The 15616-nt window shown below is 32.2% G+C and overlaps 1 protein-coding gene across 1 annotated transcript; it reads left to right on the plus strand.

Annotated features, from left to right (window-relative positions):
• Positions 1-130: 130 nt before the first annotated feature.
• Positions 131-8415, plus strand: LOC148274627 (sphingomyelin synthase-related protein 1-like). The gene is made up of 5 exons (XM_088236863.1): positions 131-801; positions 3429-3633; positions 4930-5216; positions 6051-6243; positions 7808-8415. The coding sequence occupies exons 1-5, from the start codon at positions 336-338 to the stop codon at positions 8226-8228; spliced, it is 1572 nt and encodes a 523-aa protein (XP_088092989.1). The 5' UTR covers positions 131-335; the 3' UTR covers positions 8229-8415.
• Positions 8416-15616: the final 7201 nt, after the last annotated feature.

Here is a 15616-nt window from a genome sequence, read left to right on the forward strand (position 1 = left end):
CAATGTTCGAAAATGCTTTTATGTGACGTGTCTTACAATTTTTTTATCTCTATAAGTATGTTCGAAAACTACATCTAAAATACTTGGCTACATTTTAATTAAACTTTTTTGTCGGGCGGCAACATTTTCTGTGTTGACGTTTAGATTTCGTGAGATATTGTTATTCAATTTGCTCTATACTTTTTCATTTATCATAATGATTCGTCTGCAATGCTAATATTGATAATATGTAACAAAGAGTGTTTTGATTAAACGATATTTGTGACCCTGCAAGACGTTTAAATATGTTTCCGATAAATTTAGTTCTTTTTGCGTGATAATTATATTAATTCAAAATGTCAGTTGTAAATTGGTCTTGTTTAGACGTCAAAGATTGGTTAACAAAAGAGAAAATATCAATGGACGTCATAAGTGTCGTAACTTACCATGAACTCGACGGTCCTTGTATACTAAGTTTGAACGACAGAGACTTTAGTGAAAATCCTATAAATACTTTACAATTGAAAGATAGAAAACGTCTGTTTTTATTGGTGAAATCTCTCCAGAAACAAAACCAAGCAGCGATGATCCAGTTAGGCCTCGCAGAACCTACATTAAAACATTTTACGTCCGCTAACGTTAACTTTGTGGGATCTAATTTATCGAATCTAAGTTATGAAGTTGGCAGGGGGGTTGGTGATGCGTGCAGAGAACATACAAATAATAATGACTTTGAACCTGAAGTGCAATCAAGGCCCGCTTCAGAAGATGGACGAGCTTCGAGACTTAAGCCGGAAGTATGGAAAGCGTTCCTCAGTTTATGTAAGTAATACCATCTATGCAATGTACTCACTTAGTTTGATTGATAAATTATTTTAAAAATATAATGTGCACACTAAAATGAGCCATATAAATGATTGCCTGTATTTTAAAAAATGTTTTTTTTAATGCTTTATTGAGGCCTTTTACCAAAACATGATAATATCAGCTGAAAACAAGTTACATCTTATATATATGTAAGAGGGTGTGTTTGTGTGCATTTGTATGAACGTAAACGTTCAGGTGTGTGTAAGCGTGTGCATCATTAAAAAGTAAGTGGGAGTGTATCGCAGCCAGATAGAATGAGATATGAAAAACTGTGTTATAGGAGGCTCGGATCCAGTACATGAAGGAGGGTTAGGTTCCAAAAAAATTCAAAACAATTCATTTGTTACAAAAAAATTATTAAAAAATATCTTATTCACACTATGATCAAAAAGTTCCGGGAATTGGTATTTTTTTTTGTCAATTTTCGGGTACATTTATTTTATCACCTTCAAAATAGCATCCATCTGAAGCAGTACACATATGCCAATGCTCAACTCATTCATCCGTACACTTTTCATAGTCCGATGAAGGAAGAGCTTTCAAATCCTTCCTCGCATTTTGTTTTATTTAATTTATGCCCGAAAATCTCTTTCTACGAAATGGTAATTTAAGTTTTAAGAACAGAAAAAAGTCACAGGGTGCCATATCCGGAGAATACGATGATTGTTGGATGGTATTTACTGCGTGTTCAGTCAAACAATCGGCTACAGTGCGTGCTTTGTGAGAGGGAGCATTATCATGGTGCAAAATCCAAGAGTTGTTTTTCCATAATTCCGACCGTTTTCTACGCACGGCATCTTTAAACACCTTATTACAGCCAGGTAATACTCCTAATTGACTGTTTGACCCGTTGACACGTACTCATAATGAATAACGCCTCGATAATCAAAGAAAACTGTGAGCATATCCTTGATTTTTGATTGACTTTACGCACTTTTTCCGGTTTTGGTTAATTTTTATAGCACCTATCGGATGATTGTTGGCTAGTTTCAACATCATATTTGCAAACCTATGTTTTGTCACCAGTAATTATGCGTTTCACCAAGGTAGAATCGTTTGTTACCTCAGAAATCTTCTCCTTGGCCATTGCCTTTCTAAACCGTTTTTGAAAAAAATTAAGGTCTTTTGGTACTTTGATACAGAACCGTTTGTATAAGTTGCGTCCATGTAATCCTAAACAGTTGATTTGTTTTACATAAAACATTTGTTATAAATTTATTCATTAAATTTCAAAACCACTATGTCTTCATTAATATGAGAGCATCTGAAACTGAGGTACAGAATTTTTAAATGTACCTACTTGAATATAACAAATAATACATTCTGTTTTTCCGTCTTTATGATAGAAATATTTTTCTTTTTTTTTTTTTACTAGACATTCTGTCCAAAGAAAGATATCTGCCAAGGGTAAACTATAATATACATAGCATTGGGAATATAATTGTGTAAAAATGAAGAAAAGACGAAGACACTTCAAAATTTGTCTCATTTTCTGACAAGTATCTTCCTATGTGATAGATAATTTCAGGATCAAGGATGGAGAGGAGTGATGATGTATCAATAAGGTAAGGAGGAGTTAATACTATGTCTATCTCTTATTGGACAACCAAAGAATATGTGATCTGAAGTCTTGTGATCCTGACCACATTCACACCATGGACTTCCCACAACATTGATTTTGAACAGATGGTTATTTGTGCAACAGTGACCAATTCGTAACCTACTAATGTTCAATCTCTTAGACAGGTTTGCTGAATGGGACTAAGGAGAATTCCAAATTACTTTTGGAAGCCAATTCTCATTGAGCATTCTATCGACTATTTGCCTCATTCTGAATTCGAGGGAACATATCAGAAATACATACACGATAGTCGAGAGGACAAGAGCCATCTATCGATGCCGCTTTTGCCAGTTTATTTATCATTTTTGATTGATAAGCTTGGCAATCAGCCGATCTTCTCTAGGAGTTGTCATGCGCTGCCGACCACTTCCCTTTTATCGCTCCAAAGAGCCAGTTTCATACATTTTTAAAAAAAAATCTCATTCAACACCGAGAAACCGATTCTACGAGAAATTTTACAATTTGAAATATTTTCCTGTGACAGAGTAATAATTTTTGATTTTATCGCGATAGACATTTGACCCGAAGTCTCCATATTTTCGGAGCGATGTTTTTTGAGACCTAGCTTATAAAAAACTGATGTAGCTTTTAAAAATGTGATAACTTTATATGAATACTTAATATAGTCCTAAACAATACACAGAAGCAATTGTTAAATAATAAAATAATTTCTAAGAAATAGGGACAGGTAAACTTAGATTTAGGGATAGAAGGAAAGTGCGAACTTTTTTTATCCATAGGTGAATGTTCAATCATAGGCATTATGAGGAAAGGTAACTAAAGTGATTACTTAAATCAGTCAATGAAAGGTCATGAGCCCTGCAAACTTCCATATTACCATCTCAAAGAGATTCTCTGTCTATGTGGAAAATATTTGCCAAAATTAATTTAAATTTCAAAAACATAGTCCATTAGTTTTTATTTTTTAATTTGATTTATAAGATTGGAAATTTTCACACAGGTTACGTGTTTTTGGTGACATGGGTTACAGCCGTAGTGATGGTCATAGTTCACGACAAGGTTCCCGACATGAAGAAATACCCTCCGCTTCCTGATCTCTTCCTCGACAATGTTCCACATATTCCGTGGGCATTCGACATGTGCGAGATTACTGGCTCAGTTCTAATGGCTATCTGGGTGACAGTCCTCATTTTCCATAAACACAGGTAATAAGTTTTTTGACAATATTTTATAAATGTTGCTACTAATACTAAAAACTTCTAATAATCTAAAAAAGAACTGAAGAACTACCTCCTTAGTACCTTATAGTGAATGTTTAATGTTAATTAATAAATGTATTATATAATATCCCTATTCTATTAATACATCATCACTCCTCTCCGTCCTTGATCCTGAAATTATCTACCATATGGGAAACTTCCTGTCAGAAAATGAAGAAATGTTTTTTTTTGTTTTTTTCAATTTCTTCCTTATCGAATTCCCTTATTGTGTTTTATTATATTCTTTCCTTAAATAAATCATCCTTTTTAGAATGGATTGCCTAGGTATATTGAAAAAAAAAATTGTATAACAATTATGTATGAATGTAAAAAAAAACTTGTTTGAAAAAAATTGGGTCCCATTGATTAGTCTTAGTGGGTAACTAGAAAGACATGTTACTAAATATTATAATGAATAAACGCTGTTCTGCAGCGCTAAAAAAAAATATAGTCTATAATCAAATCACATCTGAATAAACATAATCTCATTCGTTTGATACTCAATAAATTATTTTTTAAGTAAATCTTATCGGTTGGTTAGCAGAAATTGCCACATGCCAATAAACCCACCAATATACAACTAGCGTTCACAAAAAAAGTCAAAAATGCATTTCTTGTTATTTTTCTTACATATTTTGTTATTGTTATTTTAAGTTGAGATTTGCCTTTTAATTCTGCATACACATAATTGTCAAAAATTTGTATTAATTCACACCCCCCGGAAGTATGCTGTGGTTTGTCTAAATTAGCTATTTTGCAGGAAAGCAGAAACAAACTTTTAAAAAATTGTTCTTCTTAGTCGTTGTCCTCATGACTGAGGATCGTGACCCCTCGTGGCCGCCCCGACAATTCTTCTCCAACTCTCCCTTGACTGCTCCGCACACAGCGCTCCAACCACCGAGGTGTCTGCCGCTGTCCTGACCTTATCGGCCCATCGTGTAGGGGATGTACCCCTTTTTTTCTTTTTCCCTCCACACCACCGACTGAAACCAGTCAAAATTATTAAGCCAAAACAGCCAAATTTAGACTTACAACAGTGCATTTTTAAAGTTTCGGTAAGTGGTTATTTACAAATATTTAATAACATTTATTACAACAGTGTATTTCTGGGGGTGCAAATTGTTTAAATTTATGTAGTGTAGTACGTCATGTCTAATATTTTTGTTCATATCTGTTTGTACGACCCTATAAATTTTGCAAATAAAATATTTAAAAATCTAATGAATATATCATTTTGTTTAGATTCATATTGCTCCGTCGTTTCTTCGCTCTGTCGGGCACTGTCTTCCTGCTTCGCTGTATCACCATGCTGATCACATCCCTCAGTGTCCCTGGGGGCCACCTGAAATGTGCCCCGCGCAGCTATCCCTCAGAGGGCGAGTTCTCCAGCTGGAGCCGGCGCCTGGGCCAAGCCTCAGCCATCTGGACAGGGGCCGGCATGTCCGTCCGCGGTGTGCGCACTTGCGGAGACTACATGTTCTCGGGACATACAGTCGCCCTGACATTGCTCAATTTCTTTATAACCGAATGTAAGTAACCGACCCAGACCCAGAGACGTACACTCTACAAAGGCATTGCTGCCTACCTTATTTGTTTGTCATAAAAACAACACTAGTCTTTTAGGAATCCATTTATGTGATTGCATGTTCAGTGCACATAGTAGCGTTTATTCATGAAAAATATTACTAAATCGTGGTAAATATACACGGATTCCACTAACCAAATATGGTTATTGGTGGATTTCTATAGTGAAGTGTATCTGTCTAAACGAGTTGGGTAGTGGTCCTGAAGTAGTGTTGTGGACTTACAGATCAGAGACCTGAGGTTTTAATCCTACTCTACTACAGCTTGATTTCCAAGCACAGTTATTTTTACGTCTAGTTGAAAATGGCTTCAAATCATAAAAACACAGATATTTCACCGACGAATCCAAATGACACAATACTTTAATAATAATCGAGTATCACACCCGTGTCTAGACCTATAGGTTGACTGCCTCGCCATGAGAAGATGTGCGGAAGGGTGAAATAGCCGAACTCTCGGCAATCAAAGGTGTCATCAACTAACAGATGTTTCCATTTTTTTTTTAAAGGCATAACCTGCTAAGCTTCTATTCTAGAGGCTTGTCAGCAAGTCGGAGAGAATATGGAAGAAAGTTATGTATGTTATATAAGATGTTATATCTTCATGAAAGTCCTTTTGGCTATCATGTCAATAACATTATAAATTGTCTATCTCGCAGGGCCAAGTATCGTTTTTTTTTCTGACTCCTACCTTTTAAAACAAACATCTTCTTATGTTGTTTGACCTATACACTAAACTAACCAAGTATTATTTCTTAAATAATAATTTTATTATTTCAGACACTTCTCGAAGCCTGTACCTTCTCCATATTGTTACTTGGTTAATGAATATGTTTGGTATATTCTTCATTCTTGCTGCCCATGAACATTATTCAATCGATGTGTTCATCGCTTTTTACATCACCTCTCGTCTGTTTCTCTACTACCACACACTATCTAACAACCAAGCGCTAATGCAAGGAGATTCCATGAGGTATATATATATATATATAATGTATGATTCATCATTCTTTGATAATTTTACCAACAATTATGAAAGAGATAGCTCAGAATTGACATCTAAAAATAAAACTAATGGATAAAAATTCTACTTTCTATTTTATAACAATATAAAACATAATTTATTTAATGTTTTGTCTTTTTAGGACATTATTAAAAAAAAAAAAAACAGTTCTATAATAAGAAACGTGTCAGGTTTTTTAATAATAAAAGTTTAATTACCTGAACTTTCTGTGCTATCTCCATAATACCATGACGTCATTTGACACTTATATTTTCTTATTCTCAATGACATTAATCTTTGACTAGCGAAACCTACATAAATTATTTATGTACGACACAAATCATGATTGTAAAGATTGGTTGCTTAATATATTAGAAAAATATATAATGTGGACATTGTTTTTTCAGGAAAGTTTTTCAAACTATATAATTCTAATCTATTCTTTTAATATGCTAATATGTCTTCTTGCTCATGCTTGATAATCATGGTTTCGGACTCTCCGGACCTTTATTGATTATGTTTATTTATTTTAGTCTTTCGTTTTGATCAAATTGCGACACTCGTACATAATATAAAACAGCATGAATATACAATATTATGTAGTATGTGCGCGATTATTTTTATTCACCATTCTATAAAAACTACTTTGAAAGTAGGCAGAGGTGGGTACCTACTATGAATATGCGTTATTTTCTCAGAGTAATAATGCGCCAAGCTATAGAGGAGCCCAAATGTAGGAAAATCATTCTATGACTATTGGGTATTAAGTTAGCTACAGTTCGCAGCAAAATAATGAGCCCTACTCAGGTCGAGAATTGCCAAATGGATATTAATTTGCATTGTAATTACTTTTAAATATATACCTCTTGCAAGGTTATTCCAATCTATTTTTATATAATTCGCCTACAAAACTAAAAATACATGTTTGTGTTTATTTTTTTATTTATTTATTCACAATATATTTATGTTATATTTATTGAGACATAAATCACAACTCCATTGAACCAAAGTCCTGTATTGAGTTTATTTGTTTGTTTAAAAAATTATAGTATCTGAAGTAAATATGTTGGTAAAAGGAAAGTTTTTAAGCAACATAATACACGTGTCGGGACAATAAATGCCAAAAATTAATGTAAATCATGGGAAAATATTCGGAATCAATTACCTGTGAAAACTGACTCCTTTAACACCTTTAATGCTCCTACTGCTGCAACCAAACATACTGCAATTCACCATAGTCGATTTTTATTTATTATAATGTGAATATCCAAGTTATTTACAAAAAAAGCCAAGCACAGCTACAAAAGCATCCGATCGAACCGTTATGTTTATGTTGTCAAATAAAACAAAATGGCCACCAATCGGTTGCTAACAAACAAACCAACATCGCTTGCGTTCTATAAAACATAGTGATAGGGTGTCTCTCTAGGTAATGCATTATTACTCTGAGGTTTCGGATGTGACACGGTTTAACATACAAGCTGTACTAGCTCATTTATATGACTTTTAAAACCCCATATTTGTTTTATTACAGGACCCGCATTTGGTTTCCACTTCTTTCATTTTTTGAAAGTGAAGTTGATGGTATTGTTCCCAATGAGTATGAGAGCCCACTAGTTATTTTCTCAGTTTTGAAATCATGGATTTACCAAATGTTTCACGAAATCAGCGAGTCCTCGGTCGCCAAAATGGCGGGGAATTCCATAAATCAACAAGCTGTTATGGCCGATTTCTCTGTGACTCGATTGGTAGATAACATTAAGAGGAACATCATAAATCCAGGCACGGATCTTAGGGTTAGAAAGAATATGGCTTTACTGTCAGACAAGAATGTGCAGGCTTCCATAACTAATGACGGAGGATTGTGCCAGTTAAAGCACTGTATCGGTGCCATGTGTACACACGATGTTATGTTAACTTGCTCCAGTGATTCTACTCATCTAAAAGATAATTAAATATTTTAGCAAATTTTATTTTATTATTTATTATGTACAAAGTAAATGTAGAAAAATTAATATATTATGGAAATTATATTATTCTAGGGGCTAGGAAAAAAAAAACACCAAACTTACCTTTTAGATTTTAAAAAGGTACCTACTTTTGTATTTTAAAAAAGAAAATAAAGAAATATGAACTGTTAAATATTTTATTAATCAATATAAAAATTGTGTTATTTAATTCATCGTGCATCTTTAATTATCAGCTAATATCAGTCTTTATAAATTGGGAACAACATAATATGTATGTATCTGCCAAATCAAAAATAATTTAGTCATTGACCTTGATGAGTTTAGTGCTTTTATAAGAACCAACCTACATTCCTACATAACTAAAATAAAATTAATATTGGCTGCCTCCATGGTGTAAACTAAGATGCTTGTTTCTCGGTAAAATCAAAATGTGGTTTATTCTCAAGACTTATAAAGCAAGAAAGTGGTATGTGTATGCAGTGTCCATTGTGATGGTAAAGCACCTTTAGACCAGTCAAATATATGCCCAGTCAAATGCTTACTGGTTTGATTTCACCTGGGTGGTGGATTTTTTTGGAGAATAAATACTTTTTTGTTCATATATTTATTTTATTAACAAATAATACAACAAGTGGTTTTATTTGAAGTACTATAAAATTTTGTCTTAAAATGTGTCAGAGACACTGACACTAATAGCATTATTTTGAGATCAGAGGTAGGTGTTTTGAAAACATTAAGCACAATGGGTTTTTCGATAATACTAAGAATTTAGAAGAATAATTTGGCAATTTCGTAAAAAAAATTAATATAGAAGAATAATTTGGCAATACATGAGTGTAGTTTCCAATAAATTACAAGCAATTTCCCTATAAAAATTTTCACTGTAAAATGAACTTATTCTTGTGTCAGAAATTGGATGGATTATTATAAGAATTCAATTTCAAAGAGTGATGTGTTAGCCTTAACGTACTGTAAGATTGCGTGACACTAAATTGGTATTGAAATTTTTAATGCCGCGACATGTGAGGGTTTTCTATGGCCCAGCTATGATACTTGTGAATATTGAACACTCCTTCCCTTTTGAAATGTGACTCATCTGTCCACAAAATTCCATCAAAGATAGGATTTTTATACGATCTTCTCAACATTTCCTCACAAAATGCTATCCTTGTAGCATAATCAGTAGACAGCAGTTGTACCCTTTGTATGTGATATGGATGGTATTTATGTGATTGGAGTATATTTTGTACACTTGATCTCGGTATACCAGTGCATCGACTAATCAATCTGGTACTAGTCGAAGGATCTCTCAATTCTTTATAGCACAACACTGAAACGATCGGGATTAGCCCTCAAATTTCCTTCACCGCTTCTCCTTTCGGGTGTGCGTCTCTCCAAATAGGCATTATGAGTGATAGTAAAAAAAAGGCTGTCAGGGTAATGACAATTAAGTTGATTGGCCATCTTGATTTTGTATGTGTTCACAATGCAGTCTAGCAGCACGACTTCCATTTCCTTTAGCAACGCCATAAAAATAATAAATTTCATCATACTCACAAGATGAATATCTCATTTTTAAATAAAATTTCACAAAAAAATCTAGAAGTTAGTCCGAATCCAAATCCCTGCCATTATGCTTTAACAGTAAGACATTATTTAAAGCAGGAGAACCAGACCAGTAGTAGTAGCAGAGTAAACGGACCAATCGACAGAACTGACAGAATAAACGGAAGTGAACCTCTGATGTCACATGTGGAGTATTTTCAGAAATACATAACTTTAAAAAATCATAACGCTGATAATACAATATGTAAAAAAAATTGTATTTGTTTATTAGGCGGCCTCCGTGGTGTAGCGGTCAAGACGCTTGACTCACCCACGGAAGGTTCCGGGTTCGATTCCCGGTGAGAACACAAAAATTAAATGTGATTTTTCTCAAGCCTGGGTGTTCTGTGATGTGATTCAACACTGTAATTGGGCCTCCTGGCCTGTTGTGGTGCAAAAAAAAAAAATAGTAATAATTAGTCTTCTTCATTCAATCAATTTTGCATCTAGATTTTTTACTCCAAGTGAAAGATGCAAAATGAATGGCAAAAATAAGCAAAAAGACATGGGGCTGATGAATCATCAGCATATTTTGTCATTAAAAATCCAAATATTCTTAGTAAAATTATTTAATGCAGATTTTAATCAAAACAAATCTTTAAAACGTGTTCTATTAGATCCTCACGGCGTGCTTCTTTTAGAGCTAAAATCAATTTTTTTTCAAATTTTCCGGGATTCTTTTCATCAAACTCCTTAAGCAACTGATAAACTATGTTTTTTATATCAATTGAGGATCTAATTACTATAACATCAATTTCAGCTTCAGTATAATTCAGGTACCGTAACAAGTTGCGCCAGTGTCCACCAATCTTGTTAGCGACAGTCTCGTAAATCAATCCCTTTTTATTGGAAATTGGAGGCTGTGTAACATATTCTCGTCTGTTGTTAATATCTTCTTGATTGATGCTATCTGAAAATAAATTTATACTAGTTTTTATAAAATTATATAGGTTGTTCATGTTGACCCTGCTTGAGACTGATTATATATTATATAAAAAGGATAACGAGGTGGATTGGCACAATAAAAATAAAAACGTAGATGATACATTACTATGCCAGCACTCTCGCTTCCTCCCATGCCCCTTAGTTCCACGGAATAGAGCTGAAAGCCTAATGAGTAATGAGCCATCATGAAGAGGGTCCTTTAAGGAGTCAAATGAGCACCCCCTACTGTACAATTTATAAATTTTAATAAATTATATAAATCTTACCTAAGTATGTAGGATATCTCACGTGACTATTACATGCCAAACAATCTTTGTATTTTGACAATTTCTCTGACAATTCTCGGTCATTCAGTTCATTAGATATATGGCAAAAAATTTCCATTTTTTTAAAGGATAGGACATTTATTTTTTCCATTAAAACTATAAAATCTAATACATTATTAATGTTTTCAGTCTTTCTTCGAGATGTTGGATACGCCTTAATCAAATTACTTAAAATTAACTGATTATCATCATTGCTGATGGAAGTAACAACCATCATTTTCAATTCAAAATACTGATCGAAGATTGATTTATTTACAGTAACCATTTTTATAATCAATTTTCACAAAATTCGAACCACTATTGTACAAATTCACATTTCAACTACTTAATCACAATTAAAAATAATACAGCATCTCAACCACTTCCAAAGCCGGATCCAGTGACAAAACAAATATTAATAATTTATAATTTCGGCTTATGCATGACAGTGACAGATGCAGACCACAGACTACAGATATATGCAGACCACAGATTACTAATACTAATAAGCAGCGTTGCCAGATCTACCGATTTTTCGGTAAATCTACCGATTTTAGGAGCAATCTACCGAATTCGATTGAAATACTACCGATTTTTATTCATTTCCTTGTTTTTTCCACAGAACAAAATTTCAATGCAAATAAAACTACTTCTAAAATAAAAAAATGTAAATTACAATATTTCATTTCAATACTCAAATATTAATTTAAGAAAAGGAATATTTGAGTTGGTTCTTATAAAAAATAATAATATAATAAATAGATTAAAATTCAAAACATTATTTTATTGAATGAATGACACCATTTTATCAAAATATATAGTATTTTTATTGTCAAACAAAGAAATAATTAACGTTTTAAAGTTCTTTCAGTGCAACTTAAAACTTAATAAAAACTGCTACATGCTGAAGTACTGAACAAATTATTAAAACAATGATCAACTAAATTTAAATACATATTTAACTGAAGATAAAACCATTTATATTATTTTCAAGATGAAAAGTTATCCTTCTACATTTCACTATTAAAAAAAGACATGTTTTTCAATAATGTCATGAAATTCTATGCCATGATTTATTTTACCATATTGTATTCAACAATACCAATAGCCAATTCCATAATTAAAATATCATTCATTGTATACTTATGTACGCTAGATAAGCAATTCTTTAAATAAGCAACTGATTGCAATCGAAGTGAGCAAACAAGCAATAAATTTATTATAATATGTGTTTGTTTCATTTGTATTGAATATTGTTCTATGGAAAAAAGGCAATGTATAAAAATCGGTAGAATTCCAATAGAAATCGGTAGAACGGAAGATTGCTCCCAAAATCGGTAGATTTACCGAAAAATCGGTAATAATGTCAACGCTGTTTGTTCGAGTACTGCCAGCATCTTTTGTCTATGGTGTAAGCAGCTGTCAGAAATATATTGTAATCTGTGTTTCTAATTTACAATTTATTCCTCGACATTCGACATAATTTTGTCATAACGCACCGATTTCGACTTTGACATTTCAACAATTTTGGAACTTAAATAATTTACATAAAATGAAATTGATTGTAAAAATTTTACAAGGAAATGAATGTGTGGTTGAGGTAACTTCAAATTTATATGAATATATTGTGAATTCAATTTAAATTCGTTTTAATTTATCTATGTATGTTCATTTATTACATTAAATATTTCAAATTAATTTCGTTTTCAGGTCAATGATGACGCTACAGTTTTAGAAGTAAAAAAATATATACATACTAAATGTGAAATACCAATATCTAAGCAAAGGCTTCTTTTTCTTGGAAAAACCCTGGTGGACGAAAATAAATTAAACGAGTACAAAACTTTAAAAGATGGAAGCAAAGTATATTTGGTTATTAAAACACCCGAGCCTTTGGATGTAGCACTCCTTAAGTTTTTTAAGCAGCATTATTCACAGGCAGAAGCTGAGAAATATTCACAAACGGTTCATACACATTTGACCAATCAAATCAGCAATATGTCTTGGGATGATATTGAAAGACTCTCAAAAGATTATATAGAAAGTGACAAATTAACAAATTTACAGTGAAATAATTACAAATATATAATGTGAAATTGAAATGTTTTTTCCTTATATCCACTTTAATTTTATTTTTGGTTGTAAAATTTTAACAATATAGGTATTCAATTTTGAACATAATGGTATATGTTTTATTTGTATTAGTTGATATAGGTAGAATACGCCATTGCTTTTATAAATGCAAAAGGGGGGGTAGAAGTTTTAAGCATTAATTTTTATTTATTTAGTTACAAGTTAATGTCAAATATGAAAACTTTTTATAGATACCAAAATAATCTACATTATGCTAAGCATTTCAGTAGTTAGTTATTATATCATTCAGCCTACAATGATTTTGAATAATGACCATTTCACCTGTTCAAACACAAAAGTTAGCCTGTTGACTACATCTGAATTCCTAAGCTTTATGGGTTATGTATTTTAATTCAAAGAATTCTTATAAATTTTAATTTTGGTTTAGTTTTAGTACACAACGACAGATTTGCCGAGGTATAATGTATAAAATGAACATACTAACAATAAGGATATATTTTTTTATTCGGTGTTTGTATTGAGAAGTGTAACCATTGGAAAACAATCCTTATTACATTGAAGTAGAGAAATTTATAAATAAATATTTTATATTTTTAAACTGTATTTTTCTGCAATATCGTGGTTTGTTATTTTGTCCCTTATTTCATTTGTTTTATGTAAATGGCTTATATTATGTGATCTATAAACAATTTACTTCTTAATTCATAAAAAAAAAAAAAACATATTAAATAAAAGAATTTTAAAAATAATATATCCATTATGTGATATTGATAAGAAAGCAATGTTAAGTCTTATCCAAAGAATTTTATTATATCTCAGGCGTTGAGGCTTCCCTTCAGTCAAATCCCAAAGTATTCTGGAAACATGTTAGTAAAATAAAGAAAACTTGTGGCTACCCAAGGTCAATGCACCTTGCTCATAAATTAGTTGATAACGGTCCTGACATAGCAAACCTCTTTGCTGATTTCTTTTCCAGCATCTATGACGATCATAATGACAATGTTTGTTTTTGAAAATGTTGCTAATTTAACACTTTCCATATTTCCTTAAGCGAGGTTTCAAAGGGAAGCCACCTTCTTATTAGCAATAAAGGAGCAGAAGCAGACAAAATTCCTCCTTCATTTCTTAAACAATGTGCCCAGTATCTAGCAGCTCCTATTAAAAGGTTATTTAATATTTCCTTAACCACAGGTATTTTCCCTGATTTGTGGAAGCTTGATCACATTACGCCAATACACAAATCCAATGATGCCAGTGATGTAAGCAATTATAGACCAATATGTTTACTCTCAACCTTATCTAAGCTGTTTGAGAGTATTGTGCTAAATAAAATCTCATCTAGCTTTAACTCATACCCACCGGAGATGGGATTCTCAGACCTTATGAATACGAAAATTATCGATTACACGATAAATTAATTTTATTCGCGATTTTCGTTCGGTCTAATCTTTCAAAATAAAATTAGCTTCAATTCGAGACATAAATAAAAAAATTCGGTTAAGATAAAACAGAGCTTTGATATAATTTAAACTAATAAAAATATAATTTGTTCTATGGATGCTTATCTTTTCTGTGAATTTTATAATACAGATCAGCTGTAGCTCTGTGTATTTATCTCTATGAAATAAAATTAAGATTAGAATTAGGAGATATTGCCTAACAAGATAAGCCTTGGAAGATATTGTCAACCTTTGGCACATGGTATTTTTAACGGCTGACTTTGCCATTATAAATTAATCTTTATATGTATATAATTCCTCTGTACGTGTGATGTCACCGAACTCCTCCTAAACGGCTTAACTGATTTACGCGCAGTTTTCAGAGAAATATAGATCTTTGCGCTGTGCGTGTTCGTAGATGTAAAAAATATTTAAGGAGCATAAATGTTTTATTCATCGATCTACCAGAGTTGCATTTGAGGAGAATGCATTTACAAAAAAATGGAAAAGTGTTGTTTTTTTGTGTATAAAAAAGTTTGTTTTTGAATGTTTACAAACAGCATTTGTTTTTTGTGGATCTCAATCAGATTCATTCCTTATAATTTCTACCCATTTATTTCTTTTTACTGGATTTTTTGGTAATAATATTAAATTCAATACATTTAAAAAAATCGTATTCCAACATAAGTACACCCCTCTGTTGGTGAGAAAACCGGAGTTTTACGTTTGCAAAAAGAATGCCATATTTGAAAAAATATTTATTTTATGTTCTGGAATTTAACCATAAACAAGTACCTACTTAAATTCAATATTTGAATATTAACAATTTTATTATCTATTACTACAGATTTTTTACTATTACTAACGATCAAACAACCGGGCCTTAGCCAATTGGCACAGGATAACGAGGTATTACACACTTTTTTTGGTTTTGCTTTGGCAACAGTAAATCACACAATGACAAAACGAAAATATTGAAATGTCA

The sequence above is a fragment of the Micrasema longulum genome, unplaced genomic scaffold, assembly GCF_059751315.1.
Source record: "Micrasema longulum isolate JH-2025_06_02 unplaced genomic scaffold, ASM5975131v1 h1tg001613l, whole genome shotgun sequence".
Taxonomy (NCBI): Eukaryota; Metazoa; Arthropoda; class Insecta; order Trichoptera; family Brachycentridae; genus Micrasema; species Micrasema longulum.

Bases quoted from the DNA above. Each gene is read 5' to 3' on its own strand.
- LOC148274627 (XM_088236863.1), top strand. From the start codon at position 336: ATGTCAGTTGTAAATTGGTCTTGTTTAGACGTCAAAGATTGGTTAACA. The intron at 3,634-4,929 runs GTAATAAGTTTT...CATTTTGTTTAG, and splicing joins CTCATTTTCCATAAACACAG to ATTCATATTGCTCCGTCGTT. The intron at 6,244-7,807 runs GTATATATATAT...GTTTTATTACAG, and splicing joins ATGCAAGGAGATTCCATGAG to GACCCGCATTTGGTTTCCAC.